A 17,346-nucleotide genomic window follows, 5' to 3' on the forward strand; every position below is an offset into this window, starting at 1 on the left:
ATGTCCACACCTGTTGTTTACTCGTAACCTTTTCAGCTGCACCTTTCAGGTTTTTTTTTCTATGTTCCTGGTTTCATCAATGTTTCCCTTTTGAAAGTTTAGTGCTAGAACTGTAAACATATATTGTCTGCCTTTGAGTCATTAATTCACATTTGATCATGTTATGATCACTATTGCTAAATGGCTCCACCACTGTTACCTCTCTCACCAAATACTGCATTCCACTAAGAATTAGATCTAAAATAACTCCCTCCCTTGTCAGATTCTGAACCGATTGCTCCATGATGCAGTCATTTATTCCATCCAGAAAGTTTACTTCTCTGGCATATTCTGATGTTACATTTACCCAGTCAATATTGGGGTAATTGATGGTGCAGCAATATGAGAGATTTCAAATTGGTTAGCTTACCTGATTTCCTTTAGCATTTCATCGTCTGTCCTCATCATTTTGGCCAGGTTAACGATAGTATAGTCTTATCTATATACTCTTACACAACGGACACAGGATTTCTACCCATAAAGATTCTACTGAGCTTCTAGTCTCTTGTATGATCTTTATCCTGTTGGACTTTATGCTCACTTGAACTTACTGTCACCCACCTACCAAATGTATCCTTATCATTGAGTTATAATTTGTACTCTGGTATTGCTCTGTCACATTTGTTATCCTCCTTCCACCAGGTCTCTGAGATGCCAATTATGTCCATCTCATCATTCACTGCTATATACTCTTAAATCTCCCATCTTATTTCTTAGACCTTTGGCATTAGCATACAGACATTTCAAAGTGTGTATTTTGTTTGTATTAACTTGCTTTTCCTTTGGCATAGGTGATTATTTACAGGCATATGGATTATTTTTGCTTTTATTGAAACCTCTCTGTTTTTCCCGTGCAGCTCACGAACGTGGCTAATCTCTCTTGTGCCTTCTTCTCTTTATTTTCTTCTATTTCTGCACTCTGTGTACCCCAAACAGCAGTTTTCAGTGCTGCCATAGCTTCCAAAGCCCCAGGTTTCAAATACAGCCAGTGTGGCAAAGTTATGTCTGTCACTAATGAACATAACTATTGCTACCTGTGCCTGGGGCTGGACCATGACCAGACATCCTGTTGCAACTGCGGCAGGATGTTTCCGCCTGCCCAGCAGCAGCGGGCCAAAAATTGCAATTTATTGAGAAGGTGGGTTCCATGTTGAAGGTCGAAACAAAGAAGTAACCTGACTCAAGAACAGAAGTCCATGGGATCCTGAAAGTCTTTGACATTCCATCTGAACTGATGATATTTCTGTCTCATGCAGTCTTGGAGGACCTACTGAATAAGTCCTGGACTTCCCCATTATTGGAGCCGTGCACTTCGAGAAAGTCCGATCTGACATTCAGGATGCGCAAGTCCTCCCACTGTGGGTCAGTGCAGCTGCCTCCTGCTTCTTTAGTGGTCGAATCGGCCATGAAGAGGGCTAAAAAGACAAGACTGTACTCCAGTACGCCCCTGGGCAGAGACAGCAAATACCTTGATTTTAGTAAGATGTTCCAGGCCATCCATGCTGAACTCTAGAATTCAGCAACATCAATTCTGTACAACCCAATAACTTTATGAAGGTCTACAGGCTTTGAAGCCAGCCAATCCCTCCAGTAATGGTGGTCGGTTGCAGACACAGATTAGATCTGACATGGAGAAAGGCCTCCACCATCTACTTTGAATGGTATATAGGCATTCAACGCTTCAGCAAGGATGTCAACCGTGTCCATAGCAGCCCGTAAGCGTGATCCAGGAGGAAGTACACGAGAAGCTGGCTGACATTCCTTGTTTGGAGACAGGTTACGTGAGACTGTGTCCCAACTAAAGGAACAGAGTGCGGCAGTTTCTTCTCTCACATCTTTGACAGAACGGTTCTCCTTCAAATGGTTCTACTCTGCTTACAAGAGGCCTTACTTCCAACAACATCCATACAGGCTGTTTAACCTGTACCATGTACCACCTTACCAAACCCAGCAATCGCAAACTAGGGGTTGTCCAAGAACTCAACGATTGAAGAAACAGCCACAAGGCCTGAGCCAGAAACTGCAACAGAATTTTTGAGGGGACTCTGCCACAGCCTTTATCAGCGATAGGTGGAAGGATATGCTCCTACCATGAGTGATCCTCCTCCACATTGGTTACCAACCAAATTTCCGCTTAACCCCCGACTGCTCCATCTCACACCATCTCCTGGGGAATGTCTGAACCATATTCTTCTTCAGCAGGAAGTACAAGCGCTTTTCAAACATGCGATTTAACCTTTGCTGCGGGGACAGCGCAATTGGGGTTTTTACTCCCAATATTTCCTCATTCCGAAAAAAAGTGTGTTCGGGGGTGGGGGGGCCTCTGACGCATTCTGGATCTTCGGGCCTTAAATTTATTCAGAAAGAGAAATTCAAGATGACATCCCGCAAAACAATTCTACCATATCTGCAACCCAACGATTGGATGTGCTCTTTGGATCTCAAGGATGCCTATGCCCATATCCCCATGCATCCATCTTCGAGGTGATACCTTTGCTTTCAGGTGAACATGAAGCATTATCAATACAGAGTACTTCCGTTTGGCCTATCCTCTGCTCCCAGAGTTTTCACAAAATGCCTAGCTGGAAAGAGGGTATAATATCTTGATCCAGCTAGATAATTGGCTTCTAGTCTCCTCTAAACCCAAAACACTCCATTCACACCTACAGCAGACTATAACCTGCTTGAAAAAGTTGGGATTCATAATCAACTACGAGAAGTCACACCAAATCCCCGCTGAAGTCCTTCAGTTTATTGGAGTGTTAATAAACACCATCCTCTGCAAAGCTTTCCTCCCAGCGGAGTGATCTGGACCTTTTGCGAGCTGGCATCTGCATGAAGGAGTCAGTCAAGGACCTCAGCACATCAGGTTCTCACGATTCTGGGTCATATGGCAGTAGCTATATATGCTGTACCGCACACCTACCTTTATATGAGGCGCCTGCAGTGGGGGCTCAAAGCACAGTGGTCTCAGCACGACCTCCCTGTTTCACGGCGAGTTCTCACGACTCACTCCATGATCTCAGACACAGACTGGTGGCTCCCCCCCACCTGAGTTCTAGAAATGGGAGCACCATCTCGATACCTAGAGCACCAGATTGCTATGACAGATGCATCCATACATGGATGGGAAGCACATATGCTACACCTGAAAACCCAGGGGATCTGATCTCTGCAAGAAAAACACCTCCAGATCAACCTACTGGAGCTGAGAGCTATAAAAAACACGATCTACACCTTTGTACGTATCCTTCCAGGAAAGAGAGTAATGGTTTACACAGACAACCAGGTGGCCATGTTTTACATAAACAAGGAAGGAGGATCTGGTTCCAAGATGCTTTGCAAAGAAGCAGTACTGATCCTGGAATGTGCTGTAAGCCACTCCATTCTGTTGCAAGTGACATATCTTCTGGGAATAAAAAACATGGAAGCCGACAGGCTCAGCAGAATATTCTACCCCCATGAGTGGGCATTAAATCAGGAGGTAGCGAAAAGTCAATTCAGGAAATGGGGAGCATCCTGCATGGACTTCTTTGCAACAGAAGCTAACACAAAACTACCGTGGTTTTGCTCCCTCTATCCCAGCAGGTGCAGTGTCGCTCAAGTTGTTTCTACTGTCCTGGACTGGGAACCTATTTGTGCATACCAACAGATATCCCTTTTGGTGCGAGTATCCAGAAATGCATCACAGACTAATTAGATCTCATTCTTATTGCACTGGCATGGCCCAGACAGCCGTGGTACACATACCTCGCACAGTTAGCAATTTAACCGCCAATTCACTTGGGAAGCACAGAAGACCTTCTGTCACAAGAGGGGGCCATGCTTCTTCATCCCCTCCACTTCTCTCTACAACTGATGGCTTGGAGATTGAAAGGCAGGCCTTAGGTTATCTAGTTCTCCCGACGGCCATTCAGGCTATCCTTATTTCTGCCAGGAAACTATCTTCAAGAAAGAATTATGCGGGCAAATGGTACAGATACTCCAGTTGGTGTACCACATCAATAGACCTTCTCTCAAATTGTCCAGAGCAAATTCTTCAGTGTATCCATCTGTTTATACTCCTTTGGACTAATGATGTCGTCTATTAGAGTGCACCTCAGTGCCATTGCAGCGTATCACCATTCTGCACATGGAAAATCCATCTCGACGCATCCCTTGCTGTCTTGCTTCATGAGGGGTGCTATTAGACTCCGACCCCCGATTACCAAACTGACAGTTCCCTGGGACATCAACTTGGTTTTTGAGAAACTCTCATCTGGCATTTGAACCGATCTATTCTGCCACAATGAAATATCTGACATGAAAAGTCTTGTTCCTAGTGGCCATCACGTCAGCAAGATGAGTCAGCGAACTGCAGGCTTTAGTTCACTACTTCCCTTTATGTGCAGTTCTGCCATGACAAGTCACCCTATGGACCAGCCTGGCTTTTCTTCCCAAGGTGATTTCAGCCTTTCATATGAATCAGATAATCACTTTACCGACTTTCTTCCTGAGACCACATTCCATGGAGAGGCAAAACATCTTCATGCTTTAGACTGTATAAGAGCTTTGGCTTATTACATTCAGAGAACTCAATCCCCACAGCGTAGCGCTCAACTATATGTATTGTTCAACCCAAATGCACCAGGCTTACCAGTCTCTTAATGTATGTTGGCGAACTGGCTATTCTAGTGTATTAACTTCTGTTACTCATTGCATAAGGATCAACACCTGGACGGAGGAAAAGTGCATCAACTCCATAGCTCATCTCAAAGATGTACCGATTCTAGTCATGTGCAGGGAAGCTACTTGGTTGTCTCTGCATACTTTCATGGCCCATTACTGCCTCTATCAGCAGACTATGTCAGATGCAGTGATGGGTGAGGCAATATTGCACGTCGCTACTCAAACATAAGCTGTCCACCAATTAGGGTGGATTCTCTCACATACCAGTCCTCTAAACCTCGAAGATCACTGCATAGACTCTAGGTTAAAAGGTGTGCTCTAGAAACCATTAGTTGGGGACTCCCAGAGAGCATGGCTAATTCAGCTTGCTTATCGAGGGGAAAAAAGCAAGTTTGCTTACCATAAACAGTGTTTTCCATAGATAGCAGGATAAATTAGCCATGCGTCCCTGCCCTCCTCCCTGGACAGCCCTTTCCTCCATTCCAGCTCTACCTTGTATTTCTTTTCTGTTCGCTGCATGTAAATGCTTTCTATTAACTATGGAGAGTCAGGTAATTGTGTGGGAACAGCCATACAGGCTCGCAGAGCACAGCTCTGTATCTTTTGAGAGAGTTTCTGCTTTGGGCCGCCAGGGGGTCATCCCAGAGAGCATGGCTGATTCATCCTGCTATCTATGGAAAAAACAGTTTACAGTAAGCAAACTTGCTTTTCTATCTTTCTGAAATTTTTCCCACTCTTCCTTGCAGAACTCTTCTGGCTCAGAAATTTAGTAAGGTCTGTAGGGTAATTGCTAATGGCCCTAAACAGGATGTGTATCATGAACCTGAGGCCTACTGCATTGCACACAGACTGAGTAAAAGGCGCAGGCCTCACGCAATGCAGATATGGAGTTTTGCAGCCATGTATGTTTTTGGCAATTTTTATATGAGACTGCTTTTATAAAAAGGACTTTCTTCACATCAGAGAATTGTCATCTCCCAAATGAAAGGAGAACCTTCAACTAGAACCGAGAACATGTCCTTGGTGAAACTTTCTATCCTGCATTATACCAACTATGAAATTGATATTTTTCTAATACTTGTTTTGCTGATGGACTCTAATGAATGTATGAGAGAATATTCCTATGTATTAGTACCTGGACGACATCATATGTATCTCACCAGTCCTGTGTCTGTAGGAGGTGACAGTATCCAATCCGGATCAACGTTGGACCCTTATGGAACTAAATATTCAAGAGTTACCCAGGCGGTGGCTTTTCTTCACAGATTACCCAAAAGCTTGGTTTGAGAGCTGGGCTGCCAGAACTGACTGTGCAGGTCACTATACCTGTGACTTGTAAATTTTTAAGAATGAGTTTTAATCAGTACAGTTGCTCAGTAACATAATTGCAGCTGTTGATCAAAAGTTCTTCAATGGGAATAATTGGCAAATTAGTGAATTTTTACCCCTTTTCTGCCATCCTATCTCACAGAGACATCTTTGAGACTTTTTTGGTTTTATCTGTTATCCACTAAAAAGGATTGCATGTAGATTAATTCTTTGGTGCCGAAGCAGATCCCTGGACCTTGTGCAGTACTACAGAGTGAGTTACTTTACAGCTGGGCTAATCTATTTTGGAAATTGGTAATTCTTAAGCGCTAAATTGAGCTTCAAGATAACATTTATTCTTTGCTTATCTTACAGTTTGTTTGACAGCACAAGCATTGTTATGTAACAAAACCAGAGAGAGAATAATTGTACCGTATTACTCTTATTTTACCATATGCTGCTAATACATGCTTTTTATTAGGTAGTCAATTTATCTGCTTCCTTGAATTTGTATCTAAAGGTTATTGGTTAAATCTGATAATCTATTGTAAGGTTATCTACACCCAGATCTTCCTACAGCTCTCCTGGCATGCACCGCATGTTTGAGATCTCCCCACAGATTTTAAATAACGTTCAAGTCAGGGGTCTCTGAAGGCCATTGCAAAACCTTCATCTTTCTTTTTTGTCAATACTTCATGGTTGAGCTTGAGGTTTGTTTCGGATTGTATTCTTATTGGCATATCCTACTTCCTTTTGGCTTCAGTTTCTTCAGTGATCATGAGGCATTAGCTTCCAGGATATGTTGATTTTTAGTTAAATATAATCTCCTTTCTACTCGGAAATATTTCCTATTCTGCTGGCTGCCACACAATCCCAAAGCATTATAGTTTGAACCCACCCTCACCCCACCCCCATGCTGAAAGGTTTTGAAGGTGCTCTTTTCTTCAAATGCTTCACTCTTTATTTCTCCAAATGTATTTTGTGTGGTTGTGGCCAACCAGTTTGTTTTATTAATCCAAAGCACTTTGTTCCACAAAGATTCAGGCTTATCAAAGTTTTGTTTTTCATACTTTTATATGGTGACTTCTGTAATGAAATTGTAGAATAGGTTTCTTTCTGACAACTCCGTTAAATCTTCCGTTAAACTAATATAGACATTAACAACCACCGCAAAGTTCTACCTCTTGTTAAACTTCTATCTTCCTCTTCTTTTACTCCCAGTTAGAATCATCCCTGTTTTATTGTAACTTCTTCTTCTGAGCACTTGTTATAATTTGTTATAAGTTGTAATGTATACATTCAAGTTATAGTTATGTATTGCTCACCCCTTGTTTTATGTAAACCGACATGATACGAACTCCGTGAATGCCGGTATAGAAAAATCACAAATAAATAAATAAATAAACTCTCCAATAGCATATCTGTGTAAACAACGCTGTATTGTGAACCTGTGGACAACAACTCAGTGGCAGCTAAACTATTCAAAAGGTCATTTGCAGTTTTGTTTTGCAGATTTGACCATTTTTTGGGTAGTTGTATCAGATTTTTTTTTGTTTTAATCTTCTATATAACCTTAACTGTTCCAAGGTTCTTAAAAAAAACAAGAAGGAAGTCGATCTAACAAAGCCATGGGGAATATAACCACAGAGAAGCTCAAGGTCCTCAAAAATATTTATTGGTAAAACAATATTTCCATGAATGTCTGACTCAAGGCCTGAGTTTCGCCCAGTGGAGGGCTGCTTCAGAGGCTGTTAAAAACATTTTGTCATTTGACAAGAAGCATTTTAGTTGTCTCATACCTCATTCAAAATGACATCAACAAGGAATCCCAAAACATTAGTAGCAGGTCTGTAATTATCATGTTGATGAGCTCATTCCAATATGTTTGTGGAAGCTCCTAAGCTCGCAACAGTGTGCATACTTCAGGTGCATTCAAAAGGGGCTAGCTCCAGTTCTCAGTGTTCTGGTTTAATGCTCGGGAATCAATATAGTCTAGTATACGTTATGCACGGCTATCTATTCAGACTGCTGCATAAGTATTTCTACAGTCGGGACGATATTGATTCCCGAGCATTAAACCATATTGGAATGAGCACATCAACATGATAATTGCAGACCTGCTACCAATGTTTTGGGATTCCTTGTTGATGAAGCAGCCCTCCACTGGGCGAAACTCGGGCCTTGAGTTGGGCATTCACAGAAATATTATTTTACCAATAAATATTTTTGAGGACCTTCGGCTTCTCTGTGGTTATACTTCCATTTCTTAGCCATGTTTCTGATAAAATTACTAGCTGGAAGCATTTAGAGCAGTCTGAACATCAGAAGAGAGACAATCATATTGTAGCTGCTTAACAAAAGAGCAGGCTGACTTTACCTCTGAGGAGCTCTGCTGTAAGGCTGCTACTGCCTGATTGCCTGAGAAGATCACAGTTTCAAGGAGCCCAAATCCACATAGAGAGGTGGTGGTGAAGAATAAGAGGAGAGAAGATACTAATTGGACTGTAAATATTTTGCAAGTCTCTGCTTGTGAAGTTTGATTTTTACACAATAGACTGGTGTCTTAATTTGATATGGATGATTCTGTTAATGATCTGACCTCAGTGGTTTATTGGAGAAAAGGATGTGACTTCGTAATTTAGTTTGTTTTATTTACCTTTAATTTTATGACTTGTGTGTGTTTCTTCCTAATTTGGTGAATTGATGTTACTTATTAATATTTTGTTGATATTAGGTAATATGTTTGTTTTTTATTTATATATGCTTAGTTACTATGCATTATATTTATCTATTTTGTATTATATATGTAAATTATTGAGCTAATCTTGTACCTTGCTCTTAATACTCTGGTAGAAGAGTGAGCAATAAATCCTTGTATCATGGCTGCAGAAAGTATACAATATTTAACTTCCATCTTTTTGTGATTGCAGGGTTTTTGTACTGTTGAAATTATCCACAGTTCTCTAAATACTAAAGCAGCCTGAAATGTTTTGACATTTTAGATATGATTGCATACAAATGAGAGCATCTAATTTTCCAGCTATAATCTTAATAGCTATGTTTTCTTTAAACTTTGGATAGCGATAGAATTCAGTTTATAACCTTTACAGTATTATGGCGTGACATCTGCTTTCAGTACACCGAAACATGTTTTTTCCTGTTAATTCGCTGCATAATCTTCCTCAGTTACTTCCATTTTCATCTAAAAAAAAAAAAAAAAGGTCTTTTTTTCATATGACATCAGAAAGCTGCCTAGCTGCCTGAAACTAGGTGGAACTGAGACATGTTAAAGGAAACTGAGTGGTATTAGTCACAAGCTTATCAGTTCCTTCTGCACCTTGGTAGCCACATGCCATATATGGATGAAACTGGTGATTAAATTTATTTATTTATTAACTTTTATTTACCGACATTCGTGCAGCACATCATGCCGGTTTACATCAGTGAAGGAGTTAGGAATGGGGAAATTATAATCAGATTTGGCTTACAAATTTTATCAGTTGATATACAAATGGTCATTAAGCCTCAGAACAATTCCCTTGTCAATTATGACCCCTCGGTTAAAGCAGCAGGCTGCAAAGCAGGTAAACAGGGTTCAAATCTGCTGACACTCCTTGTGATGTTGGGCAAGTCACTTCACCCTCCATTGCCTCAGGTACAAACTTAAGGCCTGATATTGGAGAAATACTTAGTAAATGAAGCCCTTAGATTGTAAACCCCCTAAGGATAGGGAAATATAATACAGAATGTAATCTGCTTTGAAGTGGCTGACCAGTCAGTAAAGGTGGAATATGCATAAATTAAATTCGTCCGACTGGTGGTTGCATGGAATAAAGACTCTTGTTAACCAGGACTAGAAAGGAAATTTTCTTCTAAGTTAAAATGTTCAGCGTTCTGTATTGCTAATGGGGGTTGCTACTGTTAAATTCTGCAGTTGGGTTTCTTTTCCTTTAAGTGAGTGTATAACATTAAAGCATTGCTTGCAAACTTGAACTAAAGAAGTAGTGAATGAGTATCCCGGGGTTGTTCATTCTTTAAAAGAAAATTGGATGAAAACGTTCTTCCTTAGTTTTTATAGTAGCATTCTGAGACCTGACCACAAAACTGCAGAAATAAATATTTGGTACTAAATTAGTTCTTGTTGTGTTTAGTTAATGGCTCTGTTATCTTTCTGGATTATTACTGTAATTGAAGGTAGTCAGTTGTGGCTCACGGTTTTTTAATTTTATTTATTTTTTCCCCCTCAAAGTAGTGTGGTTGCCATTAATCCCCTTGAATAATTGGAAATAAAGGTGAATAAAAAAAAGTATATAAGATGATACCGTTGTATTAGACTAAATACACTTCTCGGCTAGCTTTCGGGTGCTGTCGTCTTTGGGGGAACCCTTTTCAGAACCATACCATAGCATCAGTGACCTCGTAATCAGATGACAGGAAAATCTTAAAACAATTCAGAAATGTAAGACTTTTGAGTCATGAGAGGACTCAACGATTTGGGTTTCTTAACCCATTGTCAGGCAGGTGCGATAAAGTACATGTAAAAAAAAAATGCCTCCAAACTGGGTGTCCATTTTTTTTTTTTACTGCATACACATTCATCTCTCTTTGGCGCTCAGTGCAATAGGCAAATGAACCATCATGCTAAAAAGGACCTGCTAGGGATAAATTGTGTCCCTAACGCATCCATGGAAACAAATGCCCAGGAGACGTGGATTTGCGCGGGATAGGAAAATGGACACTCATAGATTGAGCATCTGTTTTCTTAACCTGACTGCCGTCAAGGTTTTTTTTTTTTTTTTCCTTTTTGCTGCTTTCTATGGTTCCTCAGACCTGTGGAGGAATAGTCTAATGCTTACAGCAGCAGGCTACAAACCAGGAGGCTAGGGTTCATGTCAAACACTTGCTCCTTCTGACCTTGGGCAAGTCACTTAACCCTCCATTGCTACAGGTACAAACTTAGATTGTAAGCCCTCTGGGGATAGGGAAATACCTACCTGAATGTAATCTGCTTTGAAGTGCTGAAAAAAGTGTGAAAAGCAGAATATAAAAAATCTAAAGAAAATAATATTGTGAAGATATTAAGTTGGAGGAACCTCAGAAAAGCAGTTTTTCTGCCTTTCTGTGCAGGTTTTGGGGTACCTCAAGACTTAACATCAGCTCCCGGGCTGGTGTTAATTTTTGAGGGTTAAAATGTTCTCATTGTGCGCACGGCTATTTTTTTTTAAATTTTTTATTTTTTTACATTGAGTGTACTAGCTAATAGCCTCATCAACGTGATGAATGCTATCAGCTACGCACTGGTTTGGATGCATGTTTTGGACGTGCTAATCCCCTTATTTTGTTAGGGGTTATGGATGCATGTCCAAAAATTCATCTAACTGCGAGTTAGCCTGAGCACATGATATTGCATTAGTCTGTATGAGCCATAAAATTATTCTTCTGTCACCTTGTCGTCACTTATCAAACTTTCGTACCCTTCCATACCCACAAACCACCTTAACCCTTCACACGGTCATCGGAATGCATTTTATAATATATTATCTGGTAGAATCTTTTGCTTATTCTATACTGACCCGAGGTAGGGCGTATTAGCTCCCAAAAGCTAGTCAAGAAATGTATTAAGTTAACCTACATAAGTTGATAGCTTTTATTGGACTTTTTTTTTTACCTTTTATTTCCATTTATCTCATGACATCTTATGTTTCTTCAAGTTTCATTTAAAAAAAACAAACCAAAAACTGCAAAAATTAATTTTCCCTTAACCCACAGATGGTTGTATGGCACTAGAAATTTAATTGACTTGATTTCATAGAATATATTTCATACTTTTTTCTTATTTTTAGAATGATTGAAGAGAGCGGGAAAAGGAGGCGGACTATGGTTGAGAAACGGCAGCTGTTTATGGAGATGAGTAAGTCTTTTGGAATTGTGAGTAATTGTGTAAACAAATAGTTGCATGAAGAATCTATTCTAGTGCACAGTGCCTTGACAAAGTCTTCACATCCTTGTACTTTTTACGTTCTCCTGTCTGAAAGAATATAAATCCAAATGCATCAAAATGGGAGTTTTTCACTGGACTATGAAACATATTTTACACTTTCATCATGAAAGACAAATTATAGAAATATTCCAAGAGTAATTATTGTAAGAATAAAATAAGTCTTGATTGCATAGGTCTTCGCACCTTTTTTCGGAATGAGGAAATATTGGGAGTAAAAACCCCAATTGCGCTGTCCCCGCGGCAAAGATTGAATCGCATGTTTAAAAAGCGCTTGTACTTCCTGCTGAAGAAGAATATGGTTCAGACATTCCCCAGGAGATGGTGTGAGATCGAGCTTTCAGGGGGTTAAGCGGAAATTTGGTTGGTAACCAATGTGGAGGAGGATCACTCATGGTAAGAGCATATCCTTCCACCTATCGCTGATAAAGGCTGTGGCAGAGACCCCTCAAAAATTCTGTTGCAGTTTCTGGCTCAGGCCTTGTGGCTGTTTCTTCAGTCGTTGCGTTCTTGGACAACCCCTCGTTTGCGATTGCTGGGGTTGTTGCCTTTGGATTTGGTAAGGTGGTACCTGGTACAGGTTAAACGGCCTGTATGGACATTGTTGGAAGTAAGGCCTCTTGTAAGCAGAGTAGAACCATTTGGAGGAGTACCTTCTGTCAGATGTGAGAGAAGAGACTGCCGCACTCTGTTCCTTTAGTTGGGACACTGTCTCACGTAACCTGTCTCCAAACAAGGAATGTCTGCCAGCTTCTCGTGTACTTCCTCCTAGATCGCACTCATGGGCTGCTATGGACACTGCTGACATCCTTGCTGAAGTGTTGAATGCCTCATATACCATTCAAAGTAGATGGTAGAGGCCTTAAAAGAACTGGTCTCTCCTTACCTCAGCACTGAAGACTGTCAATCAGCAGCAGTGAAAACAGCTTTTTTTTTAATTAAACTTTACCAAGACACAGAGAAAAGCTGTTGCAGGAGACAAGGGAGCAGCTGTAGCAGAGACAGTGGTGAGAAGCCAGGAGCCCCTGGTCGTCAGACATGAACTGTGGCAGGCGAAACCCTGACAGGAATATCCAATTTCCCAGATGCCCGGCTTCTACTGAGGGATGGACCACGAAGGCACCTAACACCTCAGGAAGCGACCGTAAACCAAAAAATTAAATAAAAAATATGACTAACGACTGCAGGTGTGCATCTGTACCACCTGCTGGAGTCAGAGAAATACTGAGTGACTGCAGGTAGCACTCACGTTATGTAGCAGTACCCAAAGTTCTAATTGTTGTCTGACTCCACCTGCTGGTAGGGATACACAATCCACTTTTCTGGACTGATCTGTGGTATTACAGGAACGAAAATTAGCAGGCAAGAACCAATTTTCATTTTTGTTGCCAGGTGTTATTTCCAAACTTTACACTTAAAGAAACAAACAAAAAAAACAAACCCAAAACCCTCCCAAAATGTTTAATGTACATATGCAAGAAAAAAGTGAATTAAAAAACTGACATGGCCAGCATTTTTACCAAATGGCTACATCCAGGAACCATAGCTTGGAGAACAATGCTGGCCATATGTGCTCCAGCATCAAAGGTATTTGTGTCCATTCAGCGTGATATCTAGCTGATACTAGATTCCTTTGAGCTCCCTGGAGGATTTACACCAATTTTCATATTCTTTCAGGAACTGATATTGATACCAGCTGCACTGATACTGATTTTGAGCCTATCTGTGGGGCTTAAGACAAATAAGATCATTGGGGTCTAGGCCCTAAACAGACAGGCTCCCTCTTCTCTCAGGCCTTGTCTGTTAGCTGGTCAAGATCTGTATCCATGCCTCCAGCCTACAAACTGGGCACAGACTTGGAATATACTGATCTGGCGATTTCTCCGATTAGGAGGAATCAGCAGGTCTTCCCTCCAGTTCCTCTATTCCACAGGAAAGGAGAAAGTCTTTTGCTGAAGACCTTTACTTTGCCAGTTTTATCCAGAGAATGGCCAGGCCATTCCATTTGCTTTGTTGGAGTAGTCCAGGAACAAGATATTGAACATCCTACAGTTCTTGGAGCCTTCTAAGGAGACTGTGGCTGTCCTAGTGCATGACATCCTGCAGGAAGTATAGATGAGGATTTGGGAGGACCTCTTCTCTGTGGCTCCTGTGAAAAAAGAAGATAGATACAATATCATGTTCAGAAAGTTCCCAGATTTTAGAAGCATCTGCCATAACACCAGTCTTTGAATTCGTGCTCATAAGAACATGCCATACTTGGTCAGATCAGGGGTCCATCAAGCCCAGCATCCTTTCTCCAACAGTGGCCAATCCAGATCATAAGAAACTTGGCACGTACCCAAAAACTAAGTCTATCCCATGTTACTGTTGCTAGAAATAGTTGTAGCTATTTTCTAGGTCAGCTTAATTAATAGCAGGTAATTATTGGCTTCTCCTCCAAGAACTTATCCAATCCTTTTTTAAACCCAGCTACTAATGATTTAACTACTCTGAATAATCTTGTATCATCCGCAAATTTGATAACCTCACTCGCTTTATTCCTTTCCAGACCATTTATAAATATATTGAAAAGCACCGGTCCAAGTACAGATCCCTGAGGCACTCCACTACTAGCTATAGCTCAAAGCAAAATACTCTGCTTATTTTCTGGGTACATACATATGTACATACAGCTGTACCACATGACTCAGTGAGCCCGAACAGCCAAAGCTCTCACCTTCTGCACATTATCATTTTTAAATTGCATAGATAGTTGTAATATGGTGCATCTGTGTCTGGGTGCATGCAACCACCAAGAAGAATGCTAGTTTGAAAGACCTGTGCTCATGGTGGGAATGGCACCAAGCAGTATAGGTGCTTTATCTAAGGCTGTAAGGGAAGGTGTGCTACTACAGCATTCTGATGTCAGCAGCAGAGTTGCCAGCTGCCTCCATTTTTCAGGACAGGTTAATCCTGTCCTGGTTTGGAACCCTTTACATGCTGGGATCTCATCTGATTTCCTTATAGCTTATCCGAGCTAAACCAAGATTATCAATACCTGCATGCAAGGGAGTAAGATCAGGACTGTATCAACATGTTCTGTAAATCTGGATCCCGTGACTCTGAAACTGGTGAGATTGTAGTGTCAACTGTGTTCTCCCAGGACAAGCAGGATGGTAGTCTTCACATATGGGTGATGTCACTGGACGGAGCCCTATCACGGAAAACTTTTCTGTCAAAGTTTTTAGAAACTTTGACTGGCACACTGAGCATGCCATGATCCCTATGTCCACAGGGTCTCCCTTCAGTCTCTTTTTTTTTTTTTTTTTCCCTCCGCGATGCAGTTTTTCTCTCGTTTAGGAGCTCTGAGATTTTTCTCACAACTTTTCCTCACAGAAACACTTGAAGTTTTACATCACAAATAATTTCCCTACACGGGTCTCCCTTCGTGTACATTTCATCGACACTCGGTGAGTACTATGCCCTATTTTTTGGTCTGTTCCTGTCATCTCACTAACAGTTCCCCCGGGTTACCAACCAAATTGCGGCCTTCTTTTTATCCTTTGTCACCCGCGACTGTACTTGCTGCGAACCTTCACCGGGTCCATCGGGGCTAGAGGGATTGGGACATCCACGGTTCCTGTTGCCGCCATTGATGCTGTCCTCGCCCCCTTCTAAAGAAAATGCTCCATACTTTGGGTTCTAAATCAGAGCCCGATGTAATCCTTGGGCGACAGACAATGCCAAGAGCAATAGAGGCACGGTGACCGTCCGTCACCGACGCCATCTGAGACAGCGAGGGCATCTTCATCGGTGCTGGAGAATGACCGGGCCGAGCACAGTGAGAATCAGTCATCAGCACGGTAACTGTCCGTTACTTTTGCCATTCTGGACATCGGTGGCAACTTCCTCGGTGCTGGAGAATGACCGGCCGAGCAGAGAGGGAAACATCGTTGCCAGCACATATGTGGTTCCGCGTTCAGTGCCGGCATTGATACCACACCGGTATCAATGTCCATTGAGCCAGTTGCGAAGCGGGCCTAGATACAAGAGTCTGCATGCTCCTCTGCACCCGAGGCACTGAGGCGTTCCCCATCGACACCGGTGCTGGGTACTGAGCCACCACAGATTCATGTAGAAGTGCCAGTAACGCCTAGCCTGTCTCCCCTGTAGCTGTGCTACCTATACCGACGTCCTTATCCATCAGGCTGTCATCGATGCCTTCCGGAATCTATTAACTCCGGAGCCATCGATACTCGCACCTTTGTGGCACCTACCAACAACAGCCTAAGTCATCTACGCCGACTCGTCCTTCTGAGCCTCCACGGACCACTATACCTATCCCGGGATCCTCGAGGGGCAATGGGCACTCTAATCCTGCTTGGGCATCGAATCTATCGAGACCTAAGTTAAGGACGTGTCTGAAACCATCCCTTTGGACCTGGCCACTAAAAAGTAGCAAAAGTTTCAGGAGGTTCTAGGTCGTAATATCTTCCAAGAACCATATTGGTGTCACATATTGCAATTTACCAGCTATGTTTGACACAACACCAAGGGAACCTCTCTGCCATCCACATAAAATTCGAGCAACATGTGATTGCTTTGAAACGACCTCCCGTTGCCAGCAAAAGGCTTCCGTACTAGATGGTAACCTGGCTTACGGCCTCTGATTTACAACCCGAAGTCCATGATAATCTAGCTGATCTGCCATGCACCGCAGATAATCTCTTTGTGCACAAGCTCCAGCAGACAGTGGCTCAATTGCAAGACCGCCACGAGACCCTGCAATAGCTCTCTACGTTTCTTGCAAATCCTCCCTCCTCGGCTAGAAATCCAGCGAAGAGGATGCTAGAAGGAACTTTTACCGCTCCCGCGTGAGACCAGCTCCGCCAGTCGGGCTGGCTCCTGGATTTTTCTGCCTTGCCAGAGAACAGAACGGTCCACCCCACTGAGGAGCAGGGCTCGGGATACCGTTCCCTGGACACAAGGCAGAGGTTTTTAATCCTGCTATTTCCTACTTTCAAAGAAAATAGGTGACCTCTGTCCATCCTGGACCTCAGAAATCTTAATTTCCTCAGAAAGAAAAGTTCAGAATGGTGTTTCTCGGCACCATGCTTCCCTTACTACAAGGGGGTTGCCTCTATTCTCTGGAATTTCTATACGCTTCATAGTGAGTCAATAACATTTTCAATACCAAGTTCTGCCATTCGAGCTAGCTTTGACAACTTGTGTTTTTCACCAAATACCTAGCTGTGACTGCCGTTCATCTACAAAGAACAGCATTCACGCGTTTCCTTTCCTGGACGACTGCCCAATAAGGATTCAATCCAAACAAGGAGCTCTAAATTCTG

General features: G+C 42.1%; 1 protein-coding gene across 1 annotated transcript in view; it reads left to right on the forward strand.

The window, feature by feature from the left end:
* DTNB (dystrobrevin beta) overlaps positions 1–17,346 on the forward strand; it is a 760,848-nt gene that overhangs the window by 31,988 nt on the left and 711,514 nt on the right. The window contains 1 exon segment of the mRNA XM_029596279.1: positions 11,859–11,926. Within this exon segment, the coding sequence (XP_029452139.1) occupies positions 11,859–11,926 (68 nt within the window).

Source organism: Rhinatrema bivittatum, chromosome 3 (genome assembly GCF_901001135.1).
Source record: "Rhinatrema bivittatum chromosome 3, aRhiBiv1.1, whole genome shotgun sequence".
Classification (NCBI taxonomy): domain Eukaryota; kingdom Metazoa; phylum Chordata; class Amphibia; order Gymnophiona; family Rhinatrematidae; genus Rhinatrema; species Rhinatrema bivittatum.